The 27,839-nt window shown below is 42.4% G+C and overlaps 1 protein-coding gene across 6 annotated transcripts; it reads right to left on the reverse strand.

Annotated features, from left to right (window-relative positions):
• On the reverse strand, positions 1-27,817 carry mtus1a (microtubule associated tumor suppressor 1a). 6 transcript variants are annotated; one of them, XM_035649770.2, is made up of 16 exons: positions 27,662-27,816; positions 23,294-23,350; positions 21,286-23,204; positions 20,848-21,070; positions 19,492-19,680; positions 17,667-17,759; positions 17,043-17,162; positions 11,311-11,528; positions 6,350-6,416; positions 3,858-4,072; positions 3,410-3,515; positions 3,172-3,245; positions 2,965-3,060; positions 2,233-2,361; positions 2,013-2,110; positions 1-1,234 (listed from the first exon to the last, which is right to left on the reverse strand). In XM_035649770.2, exons 2-16 carry the CDS (start codon positions 23,298-23,300, stop codon positions 1,003-1,005), a joined length of 3,786 nt encoding a protein of 1,261 aa, XP_035505663.2. In that variant the 5' UTR covers positions 23,301-23,350; positions 27,662-27,816; the 3' UTR covers positions 1-1,002. The 6 variants fall into 6 exon arrangements, with proteins under 6 accessions (XP_035505663.2, XP_035505664.2, XP_035505661.2 ...); XM_035649771.2 differs by having other exon boundaries at positions 27,692-27,806; XM_035649768.2 differs by having other exon boundaries at positions 17,052-17,162; positions 21,286-23,350; positions 27,662-27,817.
• Between the last annotated feature and the right edge of the window lie 22 nt (positions 27,818-27,839).

Raw genomic sequence — 27,839 nt, forward strand, 5'->3', positions numbered from 1 at the left:
TTCAGGTTAAATACAAGACCTTTATTAATTGCATATTTCAAACAGGGTCAACAAACCAATAACATAAATTCCACACAAAATACTTTTTTTTTTAGACATTTCCAAGATGCAGTGTATCTGACATGTACAAGCAAGGCTTCTTCTGGTTGGCTCACTGCAAAGAGGCTGGATTTAAAGCTGTGTTAGAAGGAGGCTTCAGTGAGGGTGGAGTCACACGACTCAAAGACAACGACTGTGACTGGTCCCTTCGTCGATCAAATAAACAAACAAACAAACAAAAACATGTTTGGGGCCAGAGACGGTAGCCAAACTGTTGATACAGACAAATCTCGAGCTTTATTAATGAATATGACCTTCTGAAAATTCTGAACAAGCCCATGAATACTGTGGGCGGAACAACCTCCATGTGTGTGTGAACATTCCTCTGTTAAGAGAGAGGCATGTGCAGAACTGGTGAACTGACTCCGTTAGTGATACGACAGGTTGCCTGTTGCCCCTTGAGCAGTTAGCTCGGAGAAATGGTGCAGGAATCTAACAGAAGCGACTCTAATATGTGTTGAAGATTAAAATACACCCTGAGGAGGGATATAGTATTATTCTGAGTCCATAGCTGTGGACACACAAGCTCACTCTCACAGCGCAGGGCTGCATCTGCACAGGTGTATGTTTTTTATTTTTACTGCACGTTCTGTATGTGAGCTTCAGAAACGACAAGCCAAGTGACAGAAATAGTGTTTCCTTACATAGAAGTCCTGAGATTTACTTTTCCCTCATCCATAGTTTCAGATGTGAGAGGTGAAGAACAAGGTGGCCTCGCTTATTAAGTGCTTCTGTGCAACCTATATTTTTTGACGAAAGTGTCAAGAGTTCATCCAGTCCTGAAGGAGCCAAGCTCAGGCTGTTGCGTTGCAAAGCGACCAGGAAACAAAACGCGGCTCCATATATTCGAGAGGGACAACTCGCACGCGGCGGTCTCTGCTTCCTGGAAGCAGGGGCCCATCGTTATCTGGGCGAGACAGGGGGGGGGCTGGGGAAGAAGGCCGAGCCGCGTGGTGACTGGAGGCTGAAGGAGTGGGAGGGGGAGGTGGAGGTGGGCGACACCTTGCGGGGGCTGCTCAGGTCTCCGTTGTGGAGCTTCCACAGCAGCTCCTCGTTCTCCATGGACAAACGCTTGTTCACCTTGGACTCCTTGTGGAGAGACTCCTGCAGCACGGTCTGCTCTGTGGACAGCTGTCTGCAGTGCACCAACACAACACATACACGTTAGTGATGATCAGCTCCCACCTACTGTACTACACTCTATATTAATAATGATCTGATCTATCTGCTGTCAGACTGCTCCACATGAACACGTTTCTAGGATCACACAGGTTGTTTTAGAAAGTTTAAAAAAGGATGAGATTGTCGATATTAATTTTTTTTTTATTTCTCAACAAATTCCTTAAAAAAAAGACCTAAATCATTAAAAATGTAATGTGTCTCAGTGTTTTCTCCCTTCCCCAGCCTGTCTGCTGCTCTCTGCTATGAACCCATTGGTTCCTCCTGACTGTACATCTTTAAAACAGTTCAAAAATATTAAGTTTCATAAAAAAATGTTCAGATCCAGTCCAAAACAACTGGACAATGAAGGTTTAAACAAACGCACCTCTAACAGGAGTAAACAGTATGAGGCATATGATGCTCGTCTTGAAATCATTGCCTTGCATGAAGCATTTAGTACTTTGGATTATGATTATGATTATTTGTTGGGGACTATTTTCAGACTCAGATTAATACACATGTGGTGCTGTAGTGGGTAAATACTGCGACAGGATTTAGTCAAAATGAACTACAGTTCACCGTGATGAAGGAACAGCGTCGCACAGTGAAACACTGCAACTCTCTGATGAATCGTTTGCGGAAAATCATGGAAGTAAATTGAGTGCAGTCGTTCAAAAGATTATTAATGCATGAGGAGTCTGAGACTAGTAAGTTTCCATAACTTCACATGAGCTCTTCTGGCGAACTGTTACCTTGACAGCGCAGCGTGTCGTTCCATGCGAGCTTTGAGATCCTCATTCTCCTGCTGGACCTTCTTGAGGTTCTCATCCAACTTCACATTCTTCTCCGTCTGGAGGAAGAAAAAAAAAAGCAGAATGATTGACGGATCCAAATGTTTTCTTTTTATTTTAATGTCAGGAGCACTGGTTGTGTTGGTGCCCAGGAATCGTTTCCATCTGCCTCGGCTCTCACCAGTTTGTTGATCTCCATCAGCTTCTTCTCCTGCTGGTGGAGCTGCTTGTTTTTGATATCCAGCACCACCTTGAGGCTCTCCAGCTCCTGCTCCAGGTATAGGGTGTGGGGGTCCTTCTGCAGGGACGCCTAGGTGGAGTCGAGACATTAGGGGACTGTTATGACTTCAGAAATGAGCACATACATAATAATACCGCAAGCCACATAAACGTCATGCAGCCATAAATCCAGGACCACGCAACAGAGGGCGCCGCGCTGCGCATCGCTCAAATAATATTTAATGCTCCGGGGTCTCACAGGGACAATCACACTGTGGGTGTGTTGTGTCATAATGACTCATACTACGAACATGCACATCATGTGCAAAGGTGGTGTTCATCTCCTTATCTACACATCGTCAATATGTGCTCATAATAACAGGTTCGTGTGAGGTCTACGGCTTCAGGCCAGAATGTTGAGCACGTGGCAGCTCCTCTACGCCTCGCTGAACAATGGCACTCTGGGAAAATTAAAGTGTATGTTCTGGACAGCGTCTTAGCGAACACGTGGTGAAGGTGAAGAACGGTTAATGGTCGACGGACACAACAGGAAACGACCAGTAACTTATGAATAAAGTCTTCCGAAAATAACCTCTATTGATTTTGTTAACCACTGGTTTTTCCACCTCAGGGGTAAACAACCAGAGTCATGAGATGTTTATTTTAAGTGGATCTCTCTGCTAGATAATAGTACCCGACTCTTTTCAGCCAGCGCCTTCCTCTTCGTCTCCTCTGCCGTTAGCTTCTCCATCAGGGCTTTATTCTCTACAGTCAGCTCGTCAATCTGTCCCTGTGGATGCACACGGCACATCACAGTCACTGAACACTTTTCACTTTCTAGGTTTGTAGGATCATAAGTTATTCTTGTGTCATTGCATTGAAGGGGAAACGGTGAACTTACGAATAGAGAAAATTCTGCATCTTTCAACGATTTGTCCAAAGACTGCAGCTCCTGATTGTGAACGTTCCTGAGTTCTGAAAGGTTTGACGGGTATTGTGACATGAGAAACTGCTACAACAAAAGTCAAGGTTCATCACAACTTCATGCATCAAAATACTCAAAGCCTTCTCAGCTGGAGTCAGTTTGTAATGAATCAGTAGGAGTAGTTCTAACAGTAGGTGCAGTACTGTCCACTCACCTTCCAGTGACATGTCATGCTGCTGTTTGACACACTGCAGCTGCTCTGCGTGGCTGCTCTGCAGCTCCAGCTTCATGGCTTCATGGTTGGCTTTAAGCTCTCCCATCTTTAACAATAACATGATGCACGTTATTTTGAACCACAGCACTTCTGATCATCAGGAACTACTTGGCTCTGCGTTACATTTAGATGTTCTACGGCCATTTTTTCTCCTGAAGCACCGAGAAGGTTTTTTTTTTTTTTTTAAATAAACGTTCGCATCATATTGGGCAGAATATTGAAAAACTTTACAGCACAAAAGAAACACTTTGTGTCAGAGCCTTTACAAAAAACTGCTTGACATTCATTCCATAATCACATAATCAGAGATGCAGAGGCAATCGTAAATCAAGCTGCATAGGCAATCTAAATATACAGCATCATAATTACAGGTGGTGTATGGACAGACCTGCTGCTGCATGAGGGTCTTGCACTTGTCCGCCTCCTCCTGGTAGGTGAGGTGGACCTTGTCCCACTCGGCCTGGTAGAAGGCCTGGAGCCGCTGCTCCAGCTCGGCCACGTCCCTCCGGTGCTGCTCCTGCACTTTCTGCAGCGCTTCCTCCAGAGAGACTCGCAAGTCCTCCTTCTCCTTCTCCAAACGCTCGGACGAACGGACGGAGCCAACTGGAGGAGGTGAAAAAGGATGACGGGACATTTGCACAATGTTCAGTGACTATATGCTATTCTATAAGATCAGAGGGCAGAGGAAGAAATATCATTGTATTATACCTCTGTTGTCCATGATGCAAATGTATGACACAAATGGAAAATCTTTTCAAGGCGAGGTGCCTCTTGCACTTTACAACTAAACTTATTTATAGACAAAGCAAATCTTTCACAACATCTTGAAACTGGTAGAATATGTAACACGTTAATTGAAATCAGACTCCTTTCTGCAGCTGGTAGATTGCCATTTTTTTAGGTTGTGCAATTGGTGACTTTTGTTTTTAGTTCTGTAAATGGGTCTCACAATGTCCTAACTGTTTCCATCACCGCGTGCTTCGATCTACTCTGGAGTCGCTGACAGAGACCGACTCCACGACGTGTCTCCAGTTTGAGTGGCTGAGCACAAACACCCGGCAGCTGCCACTGGACCTCAGTCTCCAGTAAAAGTCAGAGTGATTGTTGTGTGCAACACTCTCCTTCAAAGTTCTGGTCCAAAATACAGGTACGACAATAATCCACGACTATTTTGAACTTCAAACTGTGTGTAACTTCAATAGCAGGTGCAAAAGAGTAAATCCAGATGTTGCTCTGCTGTGCTACATCACGAGTGGTAAGTACCATTTGCTCATTCAGTGCTCTCACAGCACCAACAGGGAACAATATTTTGTGATTTAATGTTTTATGTAAAGCACTTTGAATTGCCTTGTTGTTGAAATGTGCTATACAAATAAACTTGCCTTGCCTAAGAAACTATTTCCTGTAAGTGTTCAGATCCACCTCACCCAGGGTGGAATAATGGCAACAGATCCGGGAACAGTGGCCAAGCTCACATAAGGGACAATCTATCACGTGTTGGCATGTACAGCTCCACAAATGGAGCCCGACATTCCGCGACCATGTGTAACAGAGATCTGGTCATGTGAGCCCTTCTGGTCCAAATCCACCAAAACTAAAATGAGAATCAGCTAATAAGAAGAAGTTAGTTGCATTTTAGCCCACGGCCAGCAGGATGATGATTTGGAAACACACAGATGCAGTAAGGGGAGATGCTGAAACAGGTCACAGCTGTTTAGTTGTAATTTTACATTCAAAGAATGATAACAATAGGGATGTGGTTGAATCAGACTTTTGTCTGTGGCCAAGGCCTTGAATTTATTGCTGTTTGCGTAGTAAGATGGAGGAGCAGACGGGACACAGTGTCTGGAGGAAATAAACTAACAGCAGACATACGAGAGAGTCTTTTACTACACATAATACAAAGGGTCCATGTGTGGACAGTGTATTCTCACAGCCTTCCTAATGAGAAGAATGTGTTCAAGAGCAAATATAACAGAGCTCAGCGTATAAGAGCAGTCATGTGGAGGTCACGAGGCCGTGAGGGAGGGGAGGAGCCACAGCACCACTGTGCTTAAGTAGCAGATGAAAGAGTGCATGTGAGCGTGCATGTGCCTGTACGTGCAACGCTGTTCTGTGTGACAGCACTTGGGCTTGACGTAAATCACGGGTCGCTGTCTCCTGGCCTAAGGCCTTGTGATGTGGTATTCCACGAGTGGGAGCCCCCCTCCTGTTGGGGGCCAGAGGTCATGCTGCCACTCCCTGGGGAACGGACAGAGACTAATTTACAGAGCAACGATTAAAAACGATCACACACACGGTGTATTCCCTTTCCTCTCACCCTAAAGTTATCCATCAGAACTACAGGCCTAACCCCAACCTAAACTTAAAACTATTTCTAACCCTAAACAAACCTTTAAAATATTGAATTCATGATGTAACCAGTTTCATCAAGTAAGAAAGGTTAAGCCATAAAAGCACAAACCACTCTGGGGCAGAGCACTGGATCTTTCGTGCTGATGACTTTTTTCTAAATATTGAATAAAGGCCACATTTCTTAATCAAACCAATGGAAGAGCACGACTGCAAGTCCAGAGAAATTTGTGAAATGTGATGGGTGATTAAATTCAGTGTGGAATAAAGCCTCAAGCGACGATGACTCAGATCAATAACTCCATCAGATCACAGCAACCACCAAAATGCACCAAGTAAACAACTGTTCACCAGTGAATTGAACATTTCTAAATGTTTTCCAAGTTCATCACGTAAACTGAACAGCACAAAAAGGACTAAAGCACAAAAGATGGAGTAAAATCAAACCCTGGAGCAGCAGTTTACACTCCGGTGATACAGTACCCACTGTAAACACAGCTGGTGTGAGATCAAGGTAACCTTACTTACCCAGATCTCCTCGAAGGTTGACCAGCTCCTGCGACAGCTCCCTGCTCCGCTGAGTGGCCTCATCGCGCTGCAGAGATAAATGTTTAAATGAACAGTCATAATCAGACGGGGGACCAATTTAAGGACAAGAAACCAAAGGGTGTTTCGTAAAGTGATGTTGAAACACCATGATTCTGTGTTTTGTTGAAAGTGGTAAGGAACTCTTCCAACATCACTGCACAATCATTGGTGTTTAACACCTCGAGGACCTCTGGAACTTTCCCAACCACCTCACTAACCAGTCGATCATTTATCATATCATAAAAGATCCCTAGAACCTTTATTCTTTAGATCATGTACTGATGTGATGATTTAAATGAAACTAAAACCAAACATGATGGGCTCTATTTGAATTAGGCCATGTCCAAAATCCAGTTTTGTTGTTTCAACAGTGCTTGCTCATTGACAGATTGCTGTGGTGAGGGCAGATTTGCCAGGTAGTAAGACAGAATGATTTTCTGCAGAGGAAACTGACCTGCTTGTGGGTGAAGTGAAAGCACACAAGCGAACCATCCGTGTGTGTGTGTGAAGCAAGCAGAGTGTACACGTGTTGTTTACCCGCCTGCAGGCATGCATTACTATCTTCATATTGCGTCCTTAAAATAACAGTGAAATACTGCGCTGCTACCTTCAGAGCAGGTCAAAAACACAAGTTGCTTTTCGGGTGCCTGACCACACCTCAAGACCTTGTTTTAACACCATCGGATCTCAGTGTCATTGGTACTTAAACAACGTGGGCGCAGAATGGGGAAATCATGACTGCGTCGGTCTGAAACTAGCAAAGACACTTACGTCACACTTTGCACACAGTATAAGATACGGGCCAAATTTGGAAAGTGAGCCCCGGGCCAGGGCTTCCTTTAATTTCTCACCTACATCACAGTCAATACTACTGCATTATGAAACAATTAACCATTAGGAGGGAAGTTTCTGTCAGGGAAACACCCTAACAAACAACCATCACATGAATCCAGTTTTCTGACTAGGACTGGTGTTTGACTGACAAATACAAATACTGTGAGGCACGAAGAAAAACCACCAGCAGGGATAAGGGGAGGGGGATTAAAAGAAGACTTGACATTCGACTCATGTTTTCAGTCATACTACATGCCTTCTGTCAGCCTAACCTCTTTACTGTGTCAGTTGCAGTAAAGAGGGGGCTGCGCTGTAGCTGCAGTGCCGCCGCTAGTCTTCAAACTGACGCATAGATCGTCCAAAAAACATTTTCTTTCGGTCTGCTACCCCCTTGCTACGCTGATTCCCACAAACAACCTCGCAGTGCATCATACAGTCTGCATAATTCAATTATAAACAAAATAAGACATATCCAAAAAAAGACAAGCCAAACAGCATTTCACTGATCAGATTACAAAAGGCAAATAGATTCCACTCTGTCCTAATGTTGACGAGGTCTGCACCAACAGCTCAATGCAGAATAGAACTGTGTAGAAGCCAGTTACCCTCTCAGCAGCGCAGGGAGCACTAAGGCACGCTCTGCTGCCAGAACAGCCCATGATCCAGCCTCAGGCTGAGGCTTGGGAGCAGGAGTCTCCCCCTCCAGCTATGGAGACCCAGTACTCCAGGACAAACAGTGGTCCAGGTGGACACACCACCTCCACACACACACTCACACACCTCCACCCAGACTGCTCTGACAACATCTGAGGCAGGACTGAAAACGCCGCTTCACTGGCTGCGGTGAGTGACTGCAGACTGCATTACCGTATTCCACCTAAAAAACATAAAAGGCGCAGGCCACGGTGCAGAGGAAAAACGTCCTGCTCTCCCAGTGAGGTGAGGTCACTTTAAGACGCCACATGGGGCAAGAGATAAATTGCACAGACCTGTCAGACATCAGGCTCGTGGAGTAGGACTTGTTCTGTGCAGTGACCTTCCCAGGGGATCCACGGAGAGGTTTCATTACAACCATCCCCCACCGCTCACCCAAACCTATATTAAATCACGGCCTCACCATTACTATACAATCTGAACACAGGGCTGCATGGTACATCCTCCCCATTACCAGAAGATATAGTGCTGTGACGGACCCATTTTCCTTCTGTGGGAGAAAGACTATGATGATAATGATATTATCAACTGGTTACAGTTCTATATCTGCATCAGAAATTGGTAATAGGTAACTATTGACTGGAGATAAATAATTGATAGCAAAAAGTAAATTTGTCTCTGAAGCTGAACTGTGTAGTATTTTATATCAAAGCTGGGATCAAGTAGGTTTCTACATTTTATCTCTTCTCGAGATTGTTGATCCCAATCCACAGGTAAACTGATCAATCCCTGCTAAATTCCAATGCATAAACTGTGCATTACTAGACAACTACGTCAAAATGCTTCTATTCTATATGCTGAAATTACATACATCAATAATTGGAAGAGCATTTATGAGCGATTTTACTTTGATAACCAGTTTCTCAGTTGGTAAAGCCTCTGCAACTCTGTCAAGCCGAATCCAAAGAGTAAACATATCCCCTGTGCATATGAGGATGATATCATGTCCCGTGTAGAAACTTGATGACAGACTAAGATCAATGACTAATTGCTTCAGATCAGGTTTCAGTATTTCCTGGAGATCTTGTGAATATTAGAAACCCAGCAGCACAAAACTAGACCTTGAATCATTGTCCTAGTAATTAATGTGCTTTCATTCCTATACTTAGTGCAACTTGTTTCACAGCATTGTCTCTGAGTGAAGGCAAACCATGTCCAGGTCCAGTGGCTCTGTCCACACAGATAAGCAGTGTGCATTCCCTGATTCATGTTTGGCTGCTGTTCATAACCATATCAAGTCAACAGCTGGGACATTCTCACACTATGATGGCAACGTCCAGTCTCCTATTCTTGGACGACGAGTGGCCACTCGTCATGCAAACACTCACCAATTAATACACCTGATACACAAATTTGGATAGTTTGTGTTCTGAAATAATCTATTGAGATAAAGTACTATTTGTGTCAAGTGTGCCCCCGAGAGATCTGTCTGGTGTCAAACTAGGAGCATGAGTGACTTGATCACAGCTGAATAGTTCTAAGCTGCAGAGAACTCAAGTACACTACATCAATAGCCTGTTAAAAGAAGGTTTGAGCATCATCAAAACTTCACCAGGACAACATACAGTAATACACACCGACATTCAGACCAGAACCCAAGTGTGCACAGGGGCCTTGTACACAAGCGAAAAGTGTATGATCCCTGTTGAACCACTATGTGGAGTGTTTCCATCATGGTGACCAGTAAGTCTAATATAGCTGCAGTTACAGGGATGCTAAGTGACAAGATGTTTGTTTATGCAGATCAGTCATTGTCAAATGAAGTCCAGTGGAGACACTGTAAATAAATGATGGCACGTTCCCAGCGGCCTCTAGAGGGAAATCAGTATATCTGATGGCTTCCCATGTGCCACTGAATCAGTCCTCACTTGAACAGGATATTTACAAACACAAAGTAAGAAAGGAAAAAGATTGGTAACTCAGCAACCTGTCATAGATGGACAATGGCAGCAGAACTAACGGGACATGGTGTTGGTTGTTGATTACACTTGTTAATTCATCAGGCATTGTTAATAAGGGGATAATAAAGAGTGGATGACTAGATCAAATCTAAGACTTCATGAATCCCTTCTGGACATCAGGCCAACGATCACTGCTTTTAATGAACAATGATGAACCACAAAATTCAGTATTTATCACGTGACTAAAACAGCGTTTTCTCCCTTAGATGTTTCTTTGAGTCTAAAACAAGATAAAGCCTCAGTTTCTTGAGTAGATCCTAATAAATTAAAGCTTAGTAACTTGAAGGAGATATCAGCATTGACACAGCAAGTAATGATATAATAGCAGATCCAGATTTTTGAAACTATACATACAATTCTTTACTAAATACATGAGGACAATGTAATTCAATTTTATAATTAACTTATATTTAGACTGTGGGGCTGCTGATGTACAGATACATCCACCACAACATCACCATCATTTTTGCTTTGACAACAGTGTGTCCGACTGGTACAGAGATGTACTGTTGCTGGGGTCAGGTGGAGGGTAGCTGATATGATAAGCCTGTTTGTAGCGAGGTGAGGGGAAAAATAATCCCCGGGGCATCCAGTTCCTGGAAGCCAGTTGGATTGCATCACTGTTAAAAAACCTTAACAAACACGAATATTAAACTCCCATATTTGAAACTGTCACCATCAAGCTTGTACACCTGAATATGCGATTAAAGTACGAAAACTATACTAGAAGTCATTTAGATATTGGACACCGCCCAAGACTTCACAAGACGTTTGTTTGAACAGGAGATCATGACATGACATGACTTTTCAGACACCAGTCAAAGCCATAGTAATAATTAAAAGGCACCTGAAGTCAAATTTCTCCCTGATCCTGGATCACTTCAGTGGATAACAACAACAACAACAAAAGGGCTGTTTTGTGTTGGACAACTTTCAAGTATTTCAAGTGTGTGTAGCCCCTCATACCCCTACGATCGCTCTCCATGCTATTGCTGTAAATAGAAATGCCATTTGGTTTCTCCTTGTAGGAACACAGGATTTGATGTTGCAACATATTCCTAAGTGGTTATTTAAAGATAAATTCAGGAATGTTGTGTAAATTTAGAGATCAAGTGTAGCTTGGCAGTTTTTAATGTGTATTTGCCAAAGCAAAAACTTTCTTTCACTGTTTAATCAGTTTTCTATGAAATGGAGAAAATTAAAGCTCTGTATAATGAGTAAAAAAATATGACCCATATCTGCATTTTGGCTTTTATTACAGACACAGTTTGCACTAATTTGAAAGATATTGTTATCCCTCATAAACAACTGTCTCATATATAGATAATGTGTATTGTACAAAAAATGTAAAAAATTTAAATGAACTTTTCAGCTTAAGTGAAATGTTCTTACCTTAGTCAAAGTTTGCTGCAAGACGATTGTGAGTGCCTCAAATCTGCAGTTACTGGCTGTGAGAAGTCCTGTTAGCTGCTGGCTGTTCTGGTCCTTCTTTTCTGCCTTGGCGACACTCGGTGGCACCACATCTGGAGGTCCATGACTCTGGTTTGGTTGGGACAGGTGCTGCTGAGGGTGCTGCTGGCGGGAGCTGGCCTTGGGTTTGTTCTTGTCCACTGTGAAAGGACATGTTTTGAATGTCGTGACTACGTTGATCATCATCATCATACACCCCTACATAAGCACTGCAGCTGGTCCAACAGCAGAACCACCCACAACATATAATTCCGTCAGGATCACGGACGAAGAGAACTCTGGTGTCATGGTCCAGGATATTGGAGGCCAGAGCTGTTCTGTCCAATCAGCCAGTCTGATGATTCCCAGTGCTGCTTCTCCAACAGCCAAGACATAAAATTGGATCCTCTAAATGTAATTAGTTTTCCATATTCCAATTAAACCTAATCATCTGTAGATACAGGGGAGCAAGGACAGCTATTTTAGCAACATCATGCAAATGTATTTTTGATTTACATCATTTTCATAAGTACGTTACTCCTATATAATGGCTTAACATCAATCCAACTAACAAAGATAACCTTAACTCTGCCACTCATTATGCTGCATCAACAGAGAGGCACACAACCTGACAACCTCATGGCCAAAGACAATTTCAGTGGAGAAAAGTGAAAAAAATGACTGGAAAAAATAGTTTCACTGAAATAAAAGCTTGTGTATGGGAGACAGTGTAGTGACTGTTATGTAATGCAGCAGTGAGGACAGCCAGAAACATATCAGAAATACCAGCTTTAATGAGCGGAGTGTAGTGTAACACCAGCAGACTGTGCGGATACGCCGCTCTGTCTGAAGCTTTACATGACAGCTGATCAGACAAATTAAGATTAATAAGCAAAAAACTAACAAACATATTGATATAATTGCAAGTTGAACGCACTCCCATAAATACTATGTGTGCACACTCGACAATCTTGTCCATGTAGTGTTTCTAATGTCCTTTATGAACTGCAAAACCTGGAGCTTAATCAAGTTAAATTTAGAAGCACAAAGCAGGGTATCAACTGAGAGAATAACATCCCAGAATAACACTAGCATGTAACTATGGGAAACATTAATCTGTGCAAAAATAATGCTGCATCTACTTAGATGCATTCAGCCAAAGAAGAGGAATAGTCTTTCCTGCGTAGACAGACAGCTAATGCTGGAGCTGCTGAGAGAACAACAGGCAGGAAAAGTGAACACTGTTGTGAGGGACTACGAAGGAACAGACTCAAAACCAAACTGAGGCGACAAGGTAGTAAAACTAGCAGTTTCTACCAGACAACAAGATAATAAGCCAGCAGACCAATCGGCATGCCAGCCACAGACTAACTTGAGTTTATACAGCTCCGTGTCTGGATGTGCAATTCAACTCTAAACTGGTTTCCTCTGGTGACCGGTTTCACAAAGTAAACTGTTCAGCATAAGACAGGCACGGCCTTGAAAACAAACACCATTTTAATACTTTATTGTAAATGGATGGATAGTACCACTGACAAAACAATGAATACTAATTACTGTACTAACAAAGTTCAAAATGTCAACACATTGGTGTCAGTGTGTCTGAAGCCTGAATCGTAGCACAAAGGCGTACTTGTATTACAATTATATTTTCACACTAAATATAGGAATCAAGACCAAAAAAAATATATAAATAAATAAAATCACACCTCACTGTATCCTCAGATTAGAAAGTACTTCAAGGTGAGGCTATGAGGTCAAATAGAATGTGCCTATGCTTCAACTAAACATTTTCATCCTTACATCATATCAAAGAAAATCTTTATCTGACACGGAGCCGAACATTTTTCCAATCGTTTGAATGACGCTGCAGTTTGGAGGGCAACCTCTATTAAATGGTTTCTTTGAATGAGGTTGCCCTCTGCTGGTTGTGAAGAAAGCACAACGAGACACCATCTCAGGTCATCAGTCAGCTAACGTGTACCAGAAACGTGTCCGCATGAAGATCAATGTCAAGCTCCTCGACAGACAGATGGTTCACATCATGCTGTACAAATGTGTTGATGGTGTAGCTAACATGTTGGTAAAAATAAGTGGTTGTTTGTAAGCATCCTTCAAATCTCTTGATTTTCTCTGAGTTACAGTATTCACTCCTTAAATTTTCTTTTTATTTCAGTTTTAAAACCTGATGGAAAATGTTGTTACTGCTGTTTGCCTTTTTCCTGCCTTCCTAAGACATTAAAAAGGGGGGTCAGAGTAATTTAGGCTGCTGCCACTTGTAAAGTCCGTATAAAAAATGAATGCCTTTGCTTATTTTATTTATATTTAATATATGATATATTTATATTGAGATTCAAATAATGAATAAAATAAAATGAGTCAATATAAGTTTGATTTTCAGGCTACAAAAGAGGCTCCTGTATTTGCTTCATTCATACATTCATTTCCTCTGAGGGCTGACCTGTGTAATTCTAATCTACTAACAAAACAGATAATACATGATCACACATAAGTAAACATACACTTGTGGCTTTATCGCTTCAAGCACACAGTGCTTCACTTCCAAATGAGCCTTGTTTTATAATCTCTCAGTCTCAGAGCAGTTCCATGGTAACAGAACACCTGCAGCTATTTTCATCAAAGTATCTGGACAGAGTCGGTGACACACGTTGCCCTGTTCATCTCATTCTTCCTCCCGGGTCAACAGGGAATCATTTTCCACCATTGCAGCTTGTGCACTTTACATTTACATCAAAATACAGAGTGACTCCATGTCACAGAGCTCTGCTGCTGTAGGGAGATGTCACACCATAGCACAAAGCATGATGTGTAATGAGAGCCCTCACAATCATGCATTTGTTACAGTGCTTGGTTGACGCGACAGACAACAACATTCAGAGGAGTCTTTACCAGACACTTGTCTTATATTAATCACTAATTAACTGATGCATGGGGCGTTGCACAAACAATTAGTGACACAAATGTGATAGAGAAAAATCTTTGTATTGAACATTTTTATGTGTATTAACAAGGCTCGTCTTTGTTTAAACAAATAAGAGATAAGTCCAGTTAATTATTATTATGCCCTTTTAGACCATAAAACCAAGTTAGAATAATTGGTCAGAACCTTTCATAACAGGAGAAAAATGCTTTAAATAATGTGGAAACCACAGGAAGTTAATGTATTCACAATATCTTTCAACAATCACATGGTTCAACCTAGAGGCCAAGAACCAAAATAACCTTGGTACCTCACACGGTGAAACAGGAGCACTGGGTGTCCATGGCACAAGAGAGCAAGATGAGACGTATTTTGTTGTAATAATATAATAATAAAATTAAAATAATGCAAACCAGCCTCAAATGTCAATATTACTTGAATGGATGAAATTCTAATGTTTGCTTTAATATAGTTGTTTCTGAATCAAAGATTTGCTTCCTAAAATAGTTGTGCCTAGGGTCTCACGTGTTGGTGACCAAGGTAGGTAAATGAAAGATGAACCTCCTGTTTTGCCGGCTAGTAAATAGCCATACTCAAAATAGATTTCAATAAACAGCTAACTGCACAGGTCTACTTGAGAATCAAAAAGGCATGATGACCAAAAACCGAAACAGTGTCACAAGAAATCCTTAACAAAGAAATAACAAACAGACCTGTTTTGAAAACCACAGTGTTCTTCCTGCATCCTGACAGCAGATGAATGTTTCGGAGTAAACCCTTAACCGTCAGACGCACATGGATGTGTGACAGGGAGAGCTTCGGAGACCATAACATCTCTCAAATCAAATCAAAGCAATCGCAGCTAGTGATAATCTAATAATCACAGCTTTCAGTGTCCGTATATAGGAGCTTGATACTGGCTATGAACCACTTGCCATGGCGTGCCTCAGTGTTTTTGCCTTAGGTGAGAGCTGCACTGGCAACCACTGGCGGGAAACGGTTGAATCGATAAAATGCAGTAAGAGTTACTCCACTGAGACAACCTTGAAAAAAGTGAAGGCATGGCATTTCTTCCAATTCAAAATGTAATTCCACGCTGTGACGACAGCACTGAGGCTTAAAGGCTGACCAAGCAGAACAGTCTGATAAATTTGATAGGAAAAAAAGTAAAAAATCCCTTAATCCTCTTGGTAAAGCAAAGCTTCATCTATTCACCAAACACATTAATCTCACAGCAGAGCAAAGCAGCATCTCCAAGCTTGATGATTGCGGTGCTGTAGGAGAGCCAAGACGCTAGGTAGAGAGCAGAGGGGGATGGGGTGGGAGAGAGAGGCGTGGGAGGAGCAAACGGAATAACTGCAGCCAATGAGGATTTAATCTATCCCCCAACTCGTTGTCCAATTTACTCTATTTCCCCGTGTCACCAGCAGTGGGATGGCGAGAGACGATAGTCTGCTCACGGCAAGGTTTTGTCTCATGACAAACAGCTTAGCTGACACTGCTCCCAGTGAAAATGTGTCCTTAGCAATGACACTGAATCACATTTAATGCAAGACTCAAAACTATGTTGTGTTCTGATTAATTAAGCGTTATTTAACGCAGCATATTTTTCATGGGATTTCTTTAAAACAGACTAATGACAATACATTCCTCTGTAAATGTATGTTTAACTTAATTGAACCGGTGTCTTTTATTTTTATTTCACTTTATACTTGCACAAGCGACACTTTGCTCTATTTGTTCACTACTGCTTCCATTTGTCGGTTACCACTTTTATTTCTTATTCCTTTTCCTGTACGAGAGAAGCCCTGCAAAAATTCATTATACCCGGGTGTAATGAAGATAAAGATCGTTCCATTCTGTAAAAAGATAGGCAGACACTTGAAGGGCCCAGAAATATGCATCAAACATTGTGTGAACACAAGACAGCACACATTAAACCTTTAGTGCGATTATGATTAAACTAAAACTGGAAAAAGAGAGGGCACAGATAAACAGCAAGGAGACAAGAACTTGAATGTTCTTTTCTAAATTGGCGACACCACATTTGATTTACTAAAGTACCACACGTTTCTGCTGAAAATAGATGTTCTCTATAACCATTGGATATGGGTAGGGACAACATTTCCCCACACGTACAAAATCTTAATTTTATCCCTGACACTTTTATTGGTTGAGGTTCGTCTTATGTCCAGCCACCATATAAGATATCTAGATGTAAAGTAATTAATGTGGACTTTCTTGGCCCTGGTTTTGCCCCACAGAATACAGAGGTTGTCCGACCTTATTGATGAAGGTTGTTAGGGCTGTATGCAACCGCTCCACTCAGTGTTAAAAATGTATATACACCTTAAAAACTGATTTTTTCCAGATAAAATGTTATCTATATTTTCATTTCCAGTTGATATTCTTTTTAAAAACGATTCTAGAGGCCAACATCACAGTTGATGAATTAGAGCAGTGTTCTTTGTAGAACAACAGCATTGTATATCCCAATGTATAAGGGCTATTAAGAACACCATAGGTTAAATTAACTTTTTTTTAATATAATTATAGCCAGTTAAATAGCCAATATGTTAAATTGTGTACTCCTCACTTCTGAGGCTAAGCTAATACCTTTGAAATGCTTTGTACGCAATTGCTTAAAAACATGCAATACATGTAATAAATCCAACAGATAATTACATTAGAAGCACAAACTATGTTGACAAAACAAGGAAGAGGAAACTCTTACCGGGCCCACCTGAAGTGAGACGAACAAATCTCGCAGGGGCAGTCCTTTTCGGAGGACTGACTGTAGAACTTGAAGCTCCTTTGCTGGGGGAGGCAGCAGGCCTGCATGCTGTGGTCAAAGCTGTTACAAGCAGAAGATCCAGGTGAGAGAGGAAGCAAGTGTTAATCTGACCCATGACGTAGAAGGAACTCTGCCAACTGACCACAAATGTCTAACCGCAGGCGGGTTTTAAGTTATTCATCGAGGTTTGATCAAACACAAAGTTTATAGGGGCAACAAAAATGGAAGTGATCTAATTCAATCAAGATCAAACAGGCCTTATCAAATGGGCTTACAGTACCACAATAATAGGGAAGTAACAATAGTTTTTGTAGCTGAGAGTTTTGGGAGGGTTTAATCACTTCCAACCCAACTAAAGTATAACAGGGCCATTTCCTTATCATTGTAGAGACTGATGCAAAAATCAATGTGGCCTGACTCATTGTTAGTTCAGAGTTCAGAAGTTCAAGATTTAAGCTCAATGAGGTCCAGCAACAATTATAAAAAATGAGACACCAAGAGATACCAAGTCTGAATTTATAATTTAAAAAATGCAGTTGTGTACATGTAGAGATAGGTTCTCACTTTTTCCCGTGTTTTTCCCGGTTGTTGAGATGAGCCTGGCTTTCAGCACAACAGATTTGAATGGGGTTTGTTTATTTGCAGTTCCTCCAGAAACTGGTTGAGGAATAAGAGAAGAGGACAATTGCTGGTTAAATACTATGACACAGCATGTGTTTTTGTAAGAGCTAGGGCAGCAACTAACGGTTACTTTCATCATCGATTCATCTGTGGATTATTTTCTCGGTTAGTTGTTTGGTCCATAAAATGTCATGAAATGGAGGATAAATGATTGATTCCCAAACAATAAGATGATGTTTTGTTTTGTCCTCCCCTAAGATATTCCATTTACTGTAATAAACGAGCAAAGAAACAAGAAAATATTCATATTCAAGAGACTGAAATCAGAGAATTTTGACCCTTTTCCCCATAAAAACGAATTAAACCGATTAATTGATCATCAAAATAGAAGTCGATTACTAATCAATATTCGATTAATTGTTGCAGCTGTAGTTAGAGCATTTAAAATTTACTCAGCATATCAATACCTCTCTTCTTTCAATACAGTAGTGTGGTCATCACCACCGACATCAGTCACCACTAGTGTTTGTAAGGACTTCATGTCCATCTACTTATAAAATATGCTAACAGACCATTTGTTCAACACGTTTAGAGCAACAAGTCAAATAAAATTCTTCAGAGTAGTAGTAGTAGTAGTAGTCTATTCCTTAGTATATAATCTAACTATATGATCAGATATATACATTAAGGAAAGGACAATGAATTATATTTACAAAAGGTGGTATCAATCTGAGCATCATGACAAAATTGACCTAAATTGACATGCTACAATGTCAGACAAATGTATATGTCTTCTGAAAAGTTCTTTAAATCAAACAGATCACAATGGAAATATGGAAACCCTGGTGATGATTGAACTCACAGTCTCACTTACTTCTCAAAAGCTTTCTATCTTTCCCATTAAATGCAGCTAACATAGGGATGATACAAAAGCGATAGGATCCAATGAGCAGACATGTCATGAGGGTAAGATCACAGCTGGATGCTGCTGTGCCATGTGCCATCAAAGAGGAGTTATTAAAAACGGGAGCTGGAAACTCAGTCCATGTGCAGCTTCGGAGTCCAGTGTAACCAGCCATTGGTTTTCAATGTAAAAATGAAAAAGGAAGGAAGGGAAAAGGCAATTGCTCCTTTTATCCGCCTCAGACGATATCTGCTGAAGTGTATGTCTGCACTTTCTCCTCCATGCAATGCTGTGTGTGAACTAGAGTGGAATGGAAGCCGTTGCCTTGACAACCACACACCCCCCCCAGTTTGGAAAACAGGCCTCTCCGCCAATCACAGACCTACATATTACTGAGGATGCGAGGTAGTGGTCCTTCTCTTTATGAATCAGTCACAAAGTAACATTTTACCAAAACTCTCATTAAAACTACTCAAAGCTGAGCAGGAACAGAATGATGTGTTTTGTGGAGTTCGTCTTATTCATTCAGAAGTTTTAAGCCCTTTCAGACTGAATTTAAATATGTCACTATGTTTCAAGATGCTGAGCTTTATCTTGGCAGAAGTGGAAGCATTAAATCAGAGCCTCAGGGGAGATTTACAGCCAGCCCTAAAGTGGGTCGCCACATAAAACACCAGCCCCTCCCTGTAAAGATGTGTACTTAAACCTGAATGAAAACTGGCCTGACCCCGGAAAGCAGCCTGCATCCAACAGATTTTATATCTAATGTAACAGCCTGCAGGGACTGAACAATGCATTTCCAAAAACAAAGTGAATCTTTGTTAGGCTCAGCTTTTGTTCTCCCAGCACCTGAACCCAGCTCACCGTGAACATTGGCCTCAGCGAGGCTCCTGGACGGCCCCTGGGTCTTGCGTGGTAGTCTAGAAGCAGAAGTAGGGGGAAGGCCCATAAGAGAGGAGCGAGTGGGGGTCTGAGGAGGTTGGGATCCATTCAGCTTGGGCTTAATACTTGCTGCTGAGGCCGCTCCGAGTGGTGGGCCTCCTCTCTGACTAGCTGGGATGCAATGGAGCAAAAATAAACATAAAATAAGTACAAGCACACAGACTTCGCTCAGTGGTGTGTGGCCCACATAGTTTAAATTACTTCAAGCATAATAAACAGGTCAACACGTATTAGTGCTTTGCGTGAGACATTTTAGAAATAGTAAACAAAAACGTACATTTTAAATTTAATGGTATATTTAAATTAATCAACGAATAAAGATCTCTAGGAGATTACCCTCTTCCATTTTCAATCATAAAAAACTTACCTATCTTATTCAACATCAAACATCTCAAACTTCAATCAAACAAAAAAGTTGCAGTTGAAGCAAAATGATGTATCTGAGTGGATTGTCTCCGTTTCCAGAGCATGAGAAGATTACAGCTGTTTCCACTGTGCTCAGGGTGCTTGTGTCAAACATTGTGTTCTGTCTTCAACACTATTGGTGAGCTCAAAACCTCCCTTTCCTTCCCCTGCCTTTTTCCACTCGTGCAGATGGTTTCCCATCAGAGGAAGAGTACCCCTCCTTCCCCAGGACTCCCTCTTACTATGAGGCTCAGCGGGGAAGAGGGAGTTGGCTGTTTATGACCAAGAAGTGGACAAGAGACAGGAGGTGACATCTGTATCCAACACTGTTCCTGTGGAACATTGCTGAACATAGCTGAGCTCATCAGGGGGACAACAGTGGGCTTATTAGAGGAACTGTTCCATATCACCCTCTGATGGGGAGACAACTTTACTACAACCTGAATTATTCAAGTTCTCAACGTGACGGGTTGTAACAACTATGCAAGCTAGAATATTTGTAAAAGAAAAAAAAAAGTTATTTGAAGAAGCGTTATCTTTTGACATCATTGTATTACTGCTGTACATAAACCAAACAGTATCTCTGTGCTGCCTTTAATCCTACTCAGCTCCTCTACTTATTTCCATTATGCACTGGGTTAAATAGACCCATTACACAATTTTCTCTGTTTACACAACAGAGAAATGGTTAGGAAATCATTAGCTTCCTGCTTAGTCAAAGGCAGGTCATAAACCTATGAAAGTACTGGCTGTGCCATTCAGGGCATTTATACCCTTGGCAAGACAAATGAAGAACAACCATCACAGGAATGTTTGTGAATATCAAATCAACTCAATGTGTATTTAACGCTGTGCGGCATTGATGATCCCTACCTGTAATTCCCTTATGCTTGGACTGGGGTGTCCCTACAGCTTTGGAGGTCCTGCAGTCATGCCCACCCAGGGTTGCCTGCCTCTGCCTGGTTGACAGAGTTGCTGCTCTGGGACTGATAGCTGGTGGTGCTGCTCTTGTTTGTCTAGGAGAGGGCCTTAGTCGAAATCTGCTCTTACTCTCATCCAATGAGGATCCCGGTGCTGTTGATGTACTAGACTCTTCCTACAAAGAGGAAAATTAGCATTCAGTCATTCAACACTTTCTCAAAGATCCAGCTCCAACCAAATGTTTGTCCTACTAAAAAAAACTTTTTGGGAGCCCTTGAACGTCTTATAGAAAATGCTCAAAGTGAATGAATATCAACAGTTCCTGAAAATAAGTAATGAATTGAAATTTAATTTTTTATTTAATTGTTTATATTTCAAGTCCATGCTCACCACCAGGCTGATCCTCTTCACTGCTCTAGCCGAGTTTTCAGCAGGCATCTTTGTGGCCTTCGCTTGTACGTCCCGTTCATTCTGGGAGCCGGTCAGTATCCCTGGTTTGGTCTGGCTTAAGTGGTTGCCAGATTTGGGAATGGTAAAGCTAGTTGAGAACCTTAAAGTTGTTCTCTTCTCTTTGGGTGGCCTAGTTAACGACATTGAACTCTCCGATGAGCAGCGAGGCCGCGTCTTACGGACAAGAGGCTTGTCCTGACCTGAAGCCCAGCCTGACCTGACCTCAATTTTGTTTGACATGCCCTTTTTAGGAGCTGGTTTGGGATCTGTTTGACTACTTCCATCGAGTGATTTTTCGAGAGATGGGATGCAGAAGGTTTGGTTGCCAGCATGCTGTGGTGAGGCGTCTGCTGCAGCTGTGTGGGGGTCAGGTGGGGATGCTCTACTTTTGCCCTGTCCATCTACAGCACTTTGCCCACATGACTGTATCATTGTCATGCCCAAGTTGGCAGCTCCTGTATTTGCTCGTTTCTGAGGATCACTAACCATTTGAGTAGTGGTAAAGACAACTGCAGTGCTGCTCCTCATCTTGGCAAGACTAATCTGGATAGTCGCCACTCTATGTGCATCAGTCTGTTTATTTGTCACATGAACCTGTGATGGTTTGTCTTGTGAAGCAGGGCCTGTCACTACCTTCTGATGCGTAGTTCTTGTCAGCACTTTAGATTTTATATTACTCAAGTCTGACTTAGAAAACCTTTTTATTTCCATTTTCTTAACTTTCATAGCTGAAGGCAGCAGTCCTGCAACCAGTCGTTGTTTAGGAGTCACCGAGTCTGGCTGCTGTTTAACAGGTAGGAGTCCTGGACTGCAGGGAGACTCTGAAAAGGAGGGAAGGCTGGGTATCTTGTTCCCAATGTTTTGTACTGGAGTAGAAGTATGAATGTCCTTCTCAGTTTCTTGCATAGCTGACAGAGTGGATAGAAAGGTCTTGCCTTGTTCTGGTGTAATTACTCCAGGAAAATGGGCCAACAGCTCTGCTTCAACACTACCAACATGAGCCTCTTTTTCACTATCTGCAGAAGATGGTTCACAGAGAAAGGTCTGCAGAAGAACTCCTTCATTCTCACTTGGTAGAGCTAAAAGAGAGTTGTATGTTGCCAAATCATTTTCCTCAGCGGGGATCTCCCAGTTGTCTGCCTCGGTGAAGGTCATGCCCAGACGTGGATGGCCTATGTTTTCGTCCATGGCTAATTCTATAGATTTTTCACAGACATCTGGCAGAGTGGGTGGCAGTAGGTCAGATTCAGCAGGCAGTGCTAGATGGCAAGCAGCTGGAGAGACTGAGGAATCCTCCAGGGAAGAGACAACTGGTAGAGATTGGTCTGCCAGACAAAAACTGTTGCTCCTTATCACCATTTCACCAGAACTCAGGGAGAACCAGTCATTCTCAGTGGATCCTCGACGGGAGGTCTCACGTGAACTCAGGTGGCTTCCCCTTCCAGCAGAGTCTGGAGACGTCCCTGCAGTGTTGCTGCCATCCCCTGTGTTCTTATTAAAAGTCTTGTACTTCTCTGATCCCATCTCTTGGATGCTCATTGGACTCAGGTTTTTATTCCAGAAATTCACGCTGCTATAAACAGGTGTGGCGATAAAAGTTTGGTTCAGGTTTGTGCCTACACCACAGAACACATGACCCTGTGGCAAGGTGCTGTTGTAGGGGTTGTCCACAAAGGATCCTTGACTGAGGCAGCACTCCAGCATGTTGATGTCAGGGGAGCTGCTGGCACCTCTGTCACTCACGTTGGAAAAACTACTGTCGGAGTCAGGTGAAGGGGATGTGGATGAGTTGCTGTAATGACTCTCAGGGGAGAGGACCAACTGCAGGCCTCTATGGGGCACAGGAACTGTGCTCTCAACTAGGTCAGAGGACATGATTAATATCTCATTAGACATTTCAGTTTAGAGTTCTGGCAGGAGTTTGTCAACTTCTGTCATTCTAAATAACCTCTCATTCGGTGAGCAGCAAAGTCAGTCCTTCGATTTGATGATCAGGCATGAGTATCTGTGAAGAAGATGAAAGGGTTAGGATGTTGCTGAAGGATGTTGCTACACAATCTTCAGTCATTTCACAGAATGTTAACAGGAACACAATACAGTGAGAAGCGGGCTCATGCCCAGGGGTCCTGGCGTAACATTTTCTTTCAGGCAACAAAAAGGCTAAGGATTGCTCTTGTAAGCTTTTGCAGCCATTGAGTATTGTAAAGGTAGTTGGATACTCAAATAATTGAATTCAATCAAAACTACAAACCTCATTAGAATCATGTAAAATACTGCCGTGCATGCATGTCTATAATATCTCCTAGTTGTGCAATGTGCTGCAAGATGCAAATTCATTAACATTGTTGAATATCAAGTTACCTGAGTATTGGTTTGCTTTTTAAAGCTGTTTTTTACTTTACATCTTCCTTTTGTGTCTTTTCTATATGGGGTTAACTTTACAGTGGAGCTGAGAGACAGTAGAATATATCACCACTATTGTCGCTGCTGAATTATGGTTTCCTAAAAGCTTACATATGAGGCTGGACCAGCAGTCAATCTTTCTACTTTGAAATGAGACAATGTGTGTTTTGCATGAGAAGTAAATGGCAATCTTAACTGCTTTGTCGTGTATTGCGGTGTTTACTTAAGCTGACTGGACTGCTAAGCTTGCCAGCCACTACTACAACAAAAGCGCTATTGTGGTAGGAACCACCAGAGACTAAGGTATCAAGTCACCAACAGTCTGAAAATGTTCCAGTATGTTGACCACAGACATTCTAGTGTTTTTAAGAGAAATTTAACATTTGAGGGGAATTTATGCCAAATAATTATCCCAGCTGCAATCACCCTGAAATAGTGAATGAAATACCACTGTGTATCTCAATTGCTCGGAAAAAAAAGAAGGGCAGACAAGGCTTGAAAATGTTACTGAACAGTATGACGAGGAAAAAGAGACGTATTCACTACAGAGTAGACTGCAGGCCTGTACTACGGAACACTTCAGGTTTTACTCTGGGTTTTCTGTCCTACGAAGCTGGTTCTCTTCTTACCGGTGTAAATCACCATGGTAACTTATGCTGAACGGCTAACCTGATCCGGAGCAGGTGAAGTTCGAGATAAGAGATTAAAGCCAGTCACCGCCTCAACAACTGACCAATTAGATCACTGGAGAACCAGCGTCATCATTCTGCAGGATCCTGACAGAGAGTTTAGAGTAACGTGACACAGAGCGCAGCAGATATTGAGCCCAACAGTGACCGCCCACTTTTGGAACGGCGAAAACGAAAATATTCATTCAGAATATGAATGGGATTTTCACTTCCGTGGGCTGGTACAGGTTATGCAGGATGGTCAATGTTAGGTTAAGTCAAATCAGATTACGAAAAATATGGAATTGTTAATTTTGCTTAGGAAGGTTCCTGAGTTTAATGACCCACAAGTATTTCATCGGCAGCCATGATAAGAGCTGTTCAAATTCTTTAAATGCTTAGGAAAGGTGCTTCAATGCTTCCTTTCCCATCTGTTTTAGAATAGGGTTCACCGGAACTTCCTTTGCGAAAGGAAAGGAGAAATAGATGCACCACAATTTATCGCGGCAGCAATATTTAACATGACATGCCATGCACAAACTTAAACGATTAAATCAGAAGTAGAAGAAGAGTATGCCACTTTATAATGGCATCTAGCTTAAAAATTTGGGAGAATGACCATTTTGAATTTATAAATGTAAATTATTATCATTCGTTAATACATCACCTTACTCTTAACTACTGTTGATAAGCCCAAAGGCCAATTAACAGTCAAAATATGAATGAATAATGGGTTTGTTTAACAGCACACCTTACTGTACATTACAATCTCTAAAATCAAAGTAAACAGCCTTGGCAAACTGCTGTGCACACTGACTGAACCTTGGCAAGAACACTCACTTGTCACTCCCAGGCCACTGCAGTATCTTTCACATTACAAACAACTGATGCAGAGCCGTGGCGTTACTGGTTAAGATGTGAATGGATATTATGGTGTATTATGTAAAGACCTGCACCTGAGAAAAAAACATGACCTAACAATGTTTATGGATAAAAAACAACACAAAGTTAAAGCCAACAAATACAAAAGACACGCAGGAGGAAATATGCATCTTTTAAATAGGTCTACAACACATATGTTCCACGAATAAAGATGAACTAAAGAATGAACTAACTTAATACCTCTGCTCTTGTCCTCGTCATTAATTGATGGCAGCGAAGAAGAAAAAAATGCCTCCACAGTCAGCAGTGTTGCCTGTCGTATCGAGTCAGCGATCACTCAGTTTTTTGCACGTTCGCCCGGCTCATTTTACTCTCCCAGAGACAATCTCATTACTGGGTTGCTTCCAATCCGCTAAATCCAGCCAGTGGTACGCGAGTCAGGCTCAGCCAGACACCAACAGCCCCCATCTCGCCGCTCCTTCCTCCTCGTATTCAGAGTCAACCGTGCATCAGTAACATCCCAGCCTGAATGAGGGTGCATGTTTTTTTCCCTCCCTTCCCTGAGGTAACATAACAGCAGCCCCACTGCAGCAGTTGACCAGCTCTCTCTCCAACAAGCTCTTGTGTCAGACACCGTCAGTGATTCTGTTGCACACTGCAGGCATGTCAAGGACCCGCTCAGTATGGAGTTCCACTCCCAACTTTACAGAGGGAGCAAGCGAGGAGGGAAGCAACATGTCACTTTATCCATGCCGAGCCCAGTGCAGGGGGGAGTGGCCGTGGCCTGCTAGGCTGAGTTGGCATTCACTGTTGCCTAGCAGCCAAAGCCCTTCTTTTACGAAGGAATGGATCGGGCGGCTTTTTAGGAAGGGAAGGGAAAAGTGAAAAGGGGGACAAAATGGCGGGAGGCCGACCAGATCAGTGTTACACTGACAGTTTTACATTGTAGAAGCCAACCACAGCACTGCAATGTCAGTAATATAGCTGATGAGTTATGTGAAACACTACACTGGAAACGTCACTCTCTGATGACATCATGGCTTCACGTTGTACACAAACAGCTTGACACTTGATCCTGACACAACAGGAGGGGTGTGACACCACAGTTTAAGACCCCTAAGACCCACGCTATTTCTGCTTAATCTATACAAGGCCCCTGACCCTGGGAACTACAGTCTAATCTGGACTGGAGACAAGATGTTGATCACAGTATTGAGGATACTTATCACCTCGTCAAAGTCACAAGAATATGTTTTACATGCTGTAAAATCTGTAAAATGATGGGTCAAGATTTTAGGAAACCAGGTTTTCAACTCGCCAGTCCAAGATTCATAAACTGAACTGGATACTCTGGTTTGAGAGTCAGAGCAATTGTGCCTTGCCAAACATTAACATGAAGTTATTTTCAAATTGGCTCAGATGAACTGTCAACAAATGCGACATCTTAAAACGAGGTCTGACGGAGTACGTCTGTCTATCTTTAGGGAAATCCAATGCAAGTAACAACCTTCAAATTGAATTATAAGAGCAGAAGAAAAGAGCAGAAGAAAATGAACCAATGCAACAGAACCATTAATCTGAAGCCCCTCGGGCGCCGCGTGGACAGACTTGAATGGCCTTTCCTTGCCTTCGCATGGATGACTGGACATATCAGTATCACACAATGAGCAGCTGTGCGTAGTCGGGGACAGCCATGAAAAGCCCGAGCAGGAGGCTGCCCTGCAGCAGGTCAAACTGGGGAGGGGGGTTCCAGCCGGCATACCACCGGGACAAGACCGTCCTCTGTGAGGCAAAGGGCGGCAAACAACCACAACAATGGGCCTGCTCACAAGAATGACTCAAAAGTCACAGTATTAGTCAGTCTGATCTGGCAAGAAGAAATGGAATAGGCTGCAGGTCTGTGTCAATAACAGGCATCATGTCAGGTGTGTGTGTGTGTGTGTGTGTGCGCGTGTGCGTCATTTAGTCATCTTCAACAGTGATGTACACACACTTCATAAACACTGACACGTGTCCAGGGGCTGATAGATAATCCCAGCGTGAGGCCTCCTCCAGACCCAGTAATGTCTACGATTAGAGCCGGAGTAAACACACAGCCCTGTACAGAATTAGGGGGACGAGACTATTGTTATATTAAAAGTCCCCCCGTGTGATTTATTTAAAACAAACCACGCAAACCACACACCGGTATGAATTACGACGGTCGCAAAAAACAAAAATGGACGACAGACAGCCAAATAAACAAAAATAGCAATTAGCAGCTAATTAGCTTCTGTCGGTTATCAGGCGAATAGGCAGTGTTTTGGGTTTTTTTGCTCAAAACTACTTAAGCTATGTGGGAATAAGGATATAAAACGCCTTACCGCCTGCCAAAGCTTTGAGACATACTGTACCTCAGGGGTATAAACTTCGTAAAACGCCGGTGACACTTCACCTGCCGCGGGAGCGAGCAGCACCGGCGGGAGCGAGCGAGCGCGCCCCCGCTGTCGAGGCCCTAATGAACAAACACTTTCACCTGGTTGTGTCACGTTTTTCCCCCCA

Source organism: Scophthalmus maximus, chromosome 9, assembly GCF_022379125.1.
Source record: "Scophthalmus maximus strain ysfricsl-2021 chromosome 9, ASM2237912v1, whole genome shotgun sequence".
Classification (NCBI taxonomy): Eukaryota; Metazoa; Chordata; class Actinopteri; order Pleuronectiformes; family Scophthalmidae; genus Scophthalmus; species Scophthalmus maximus.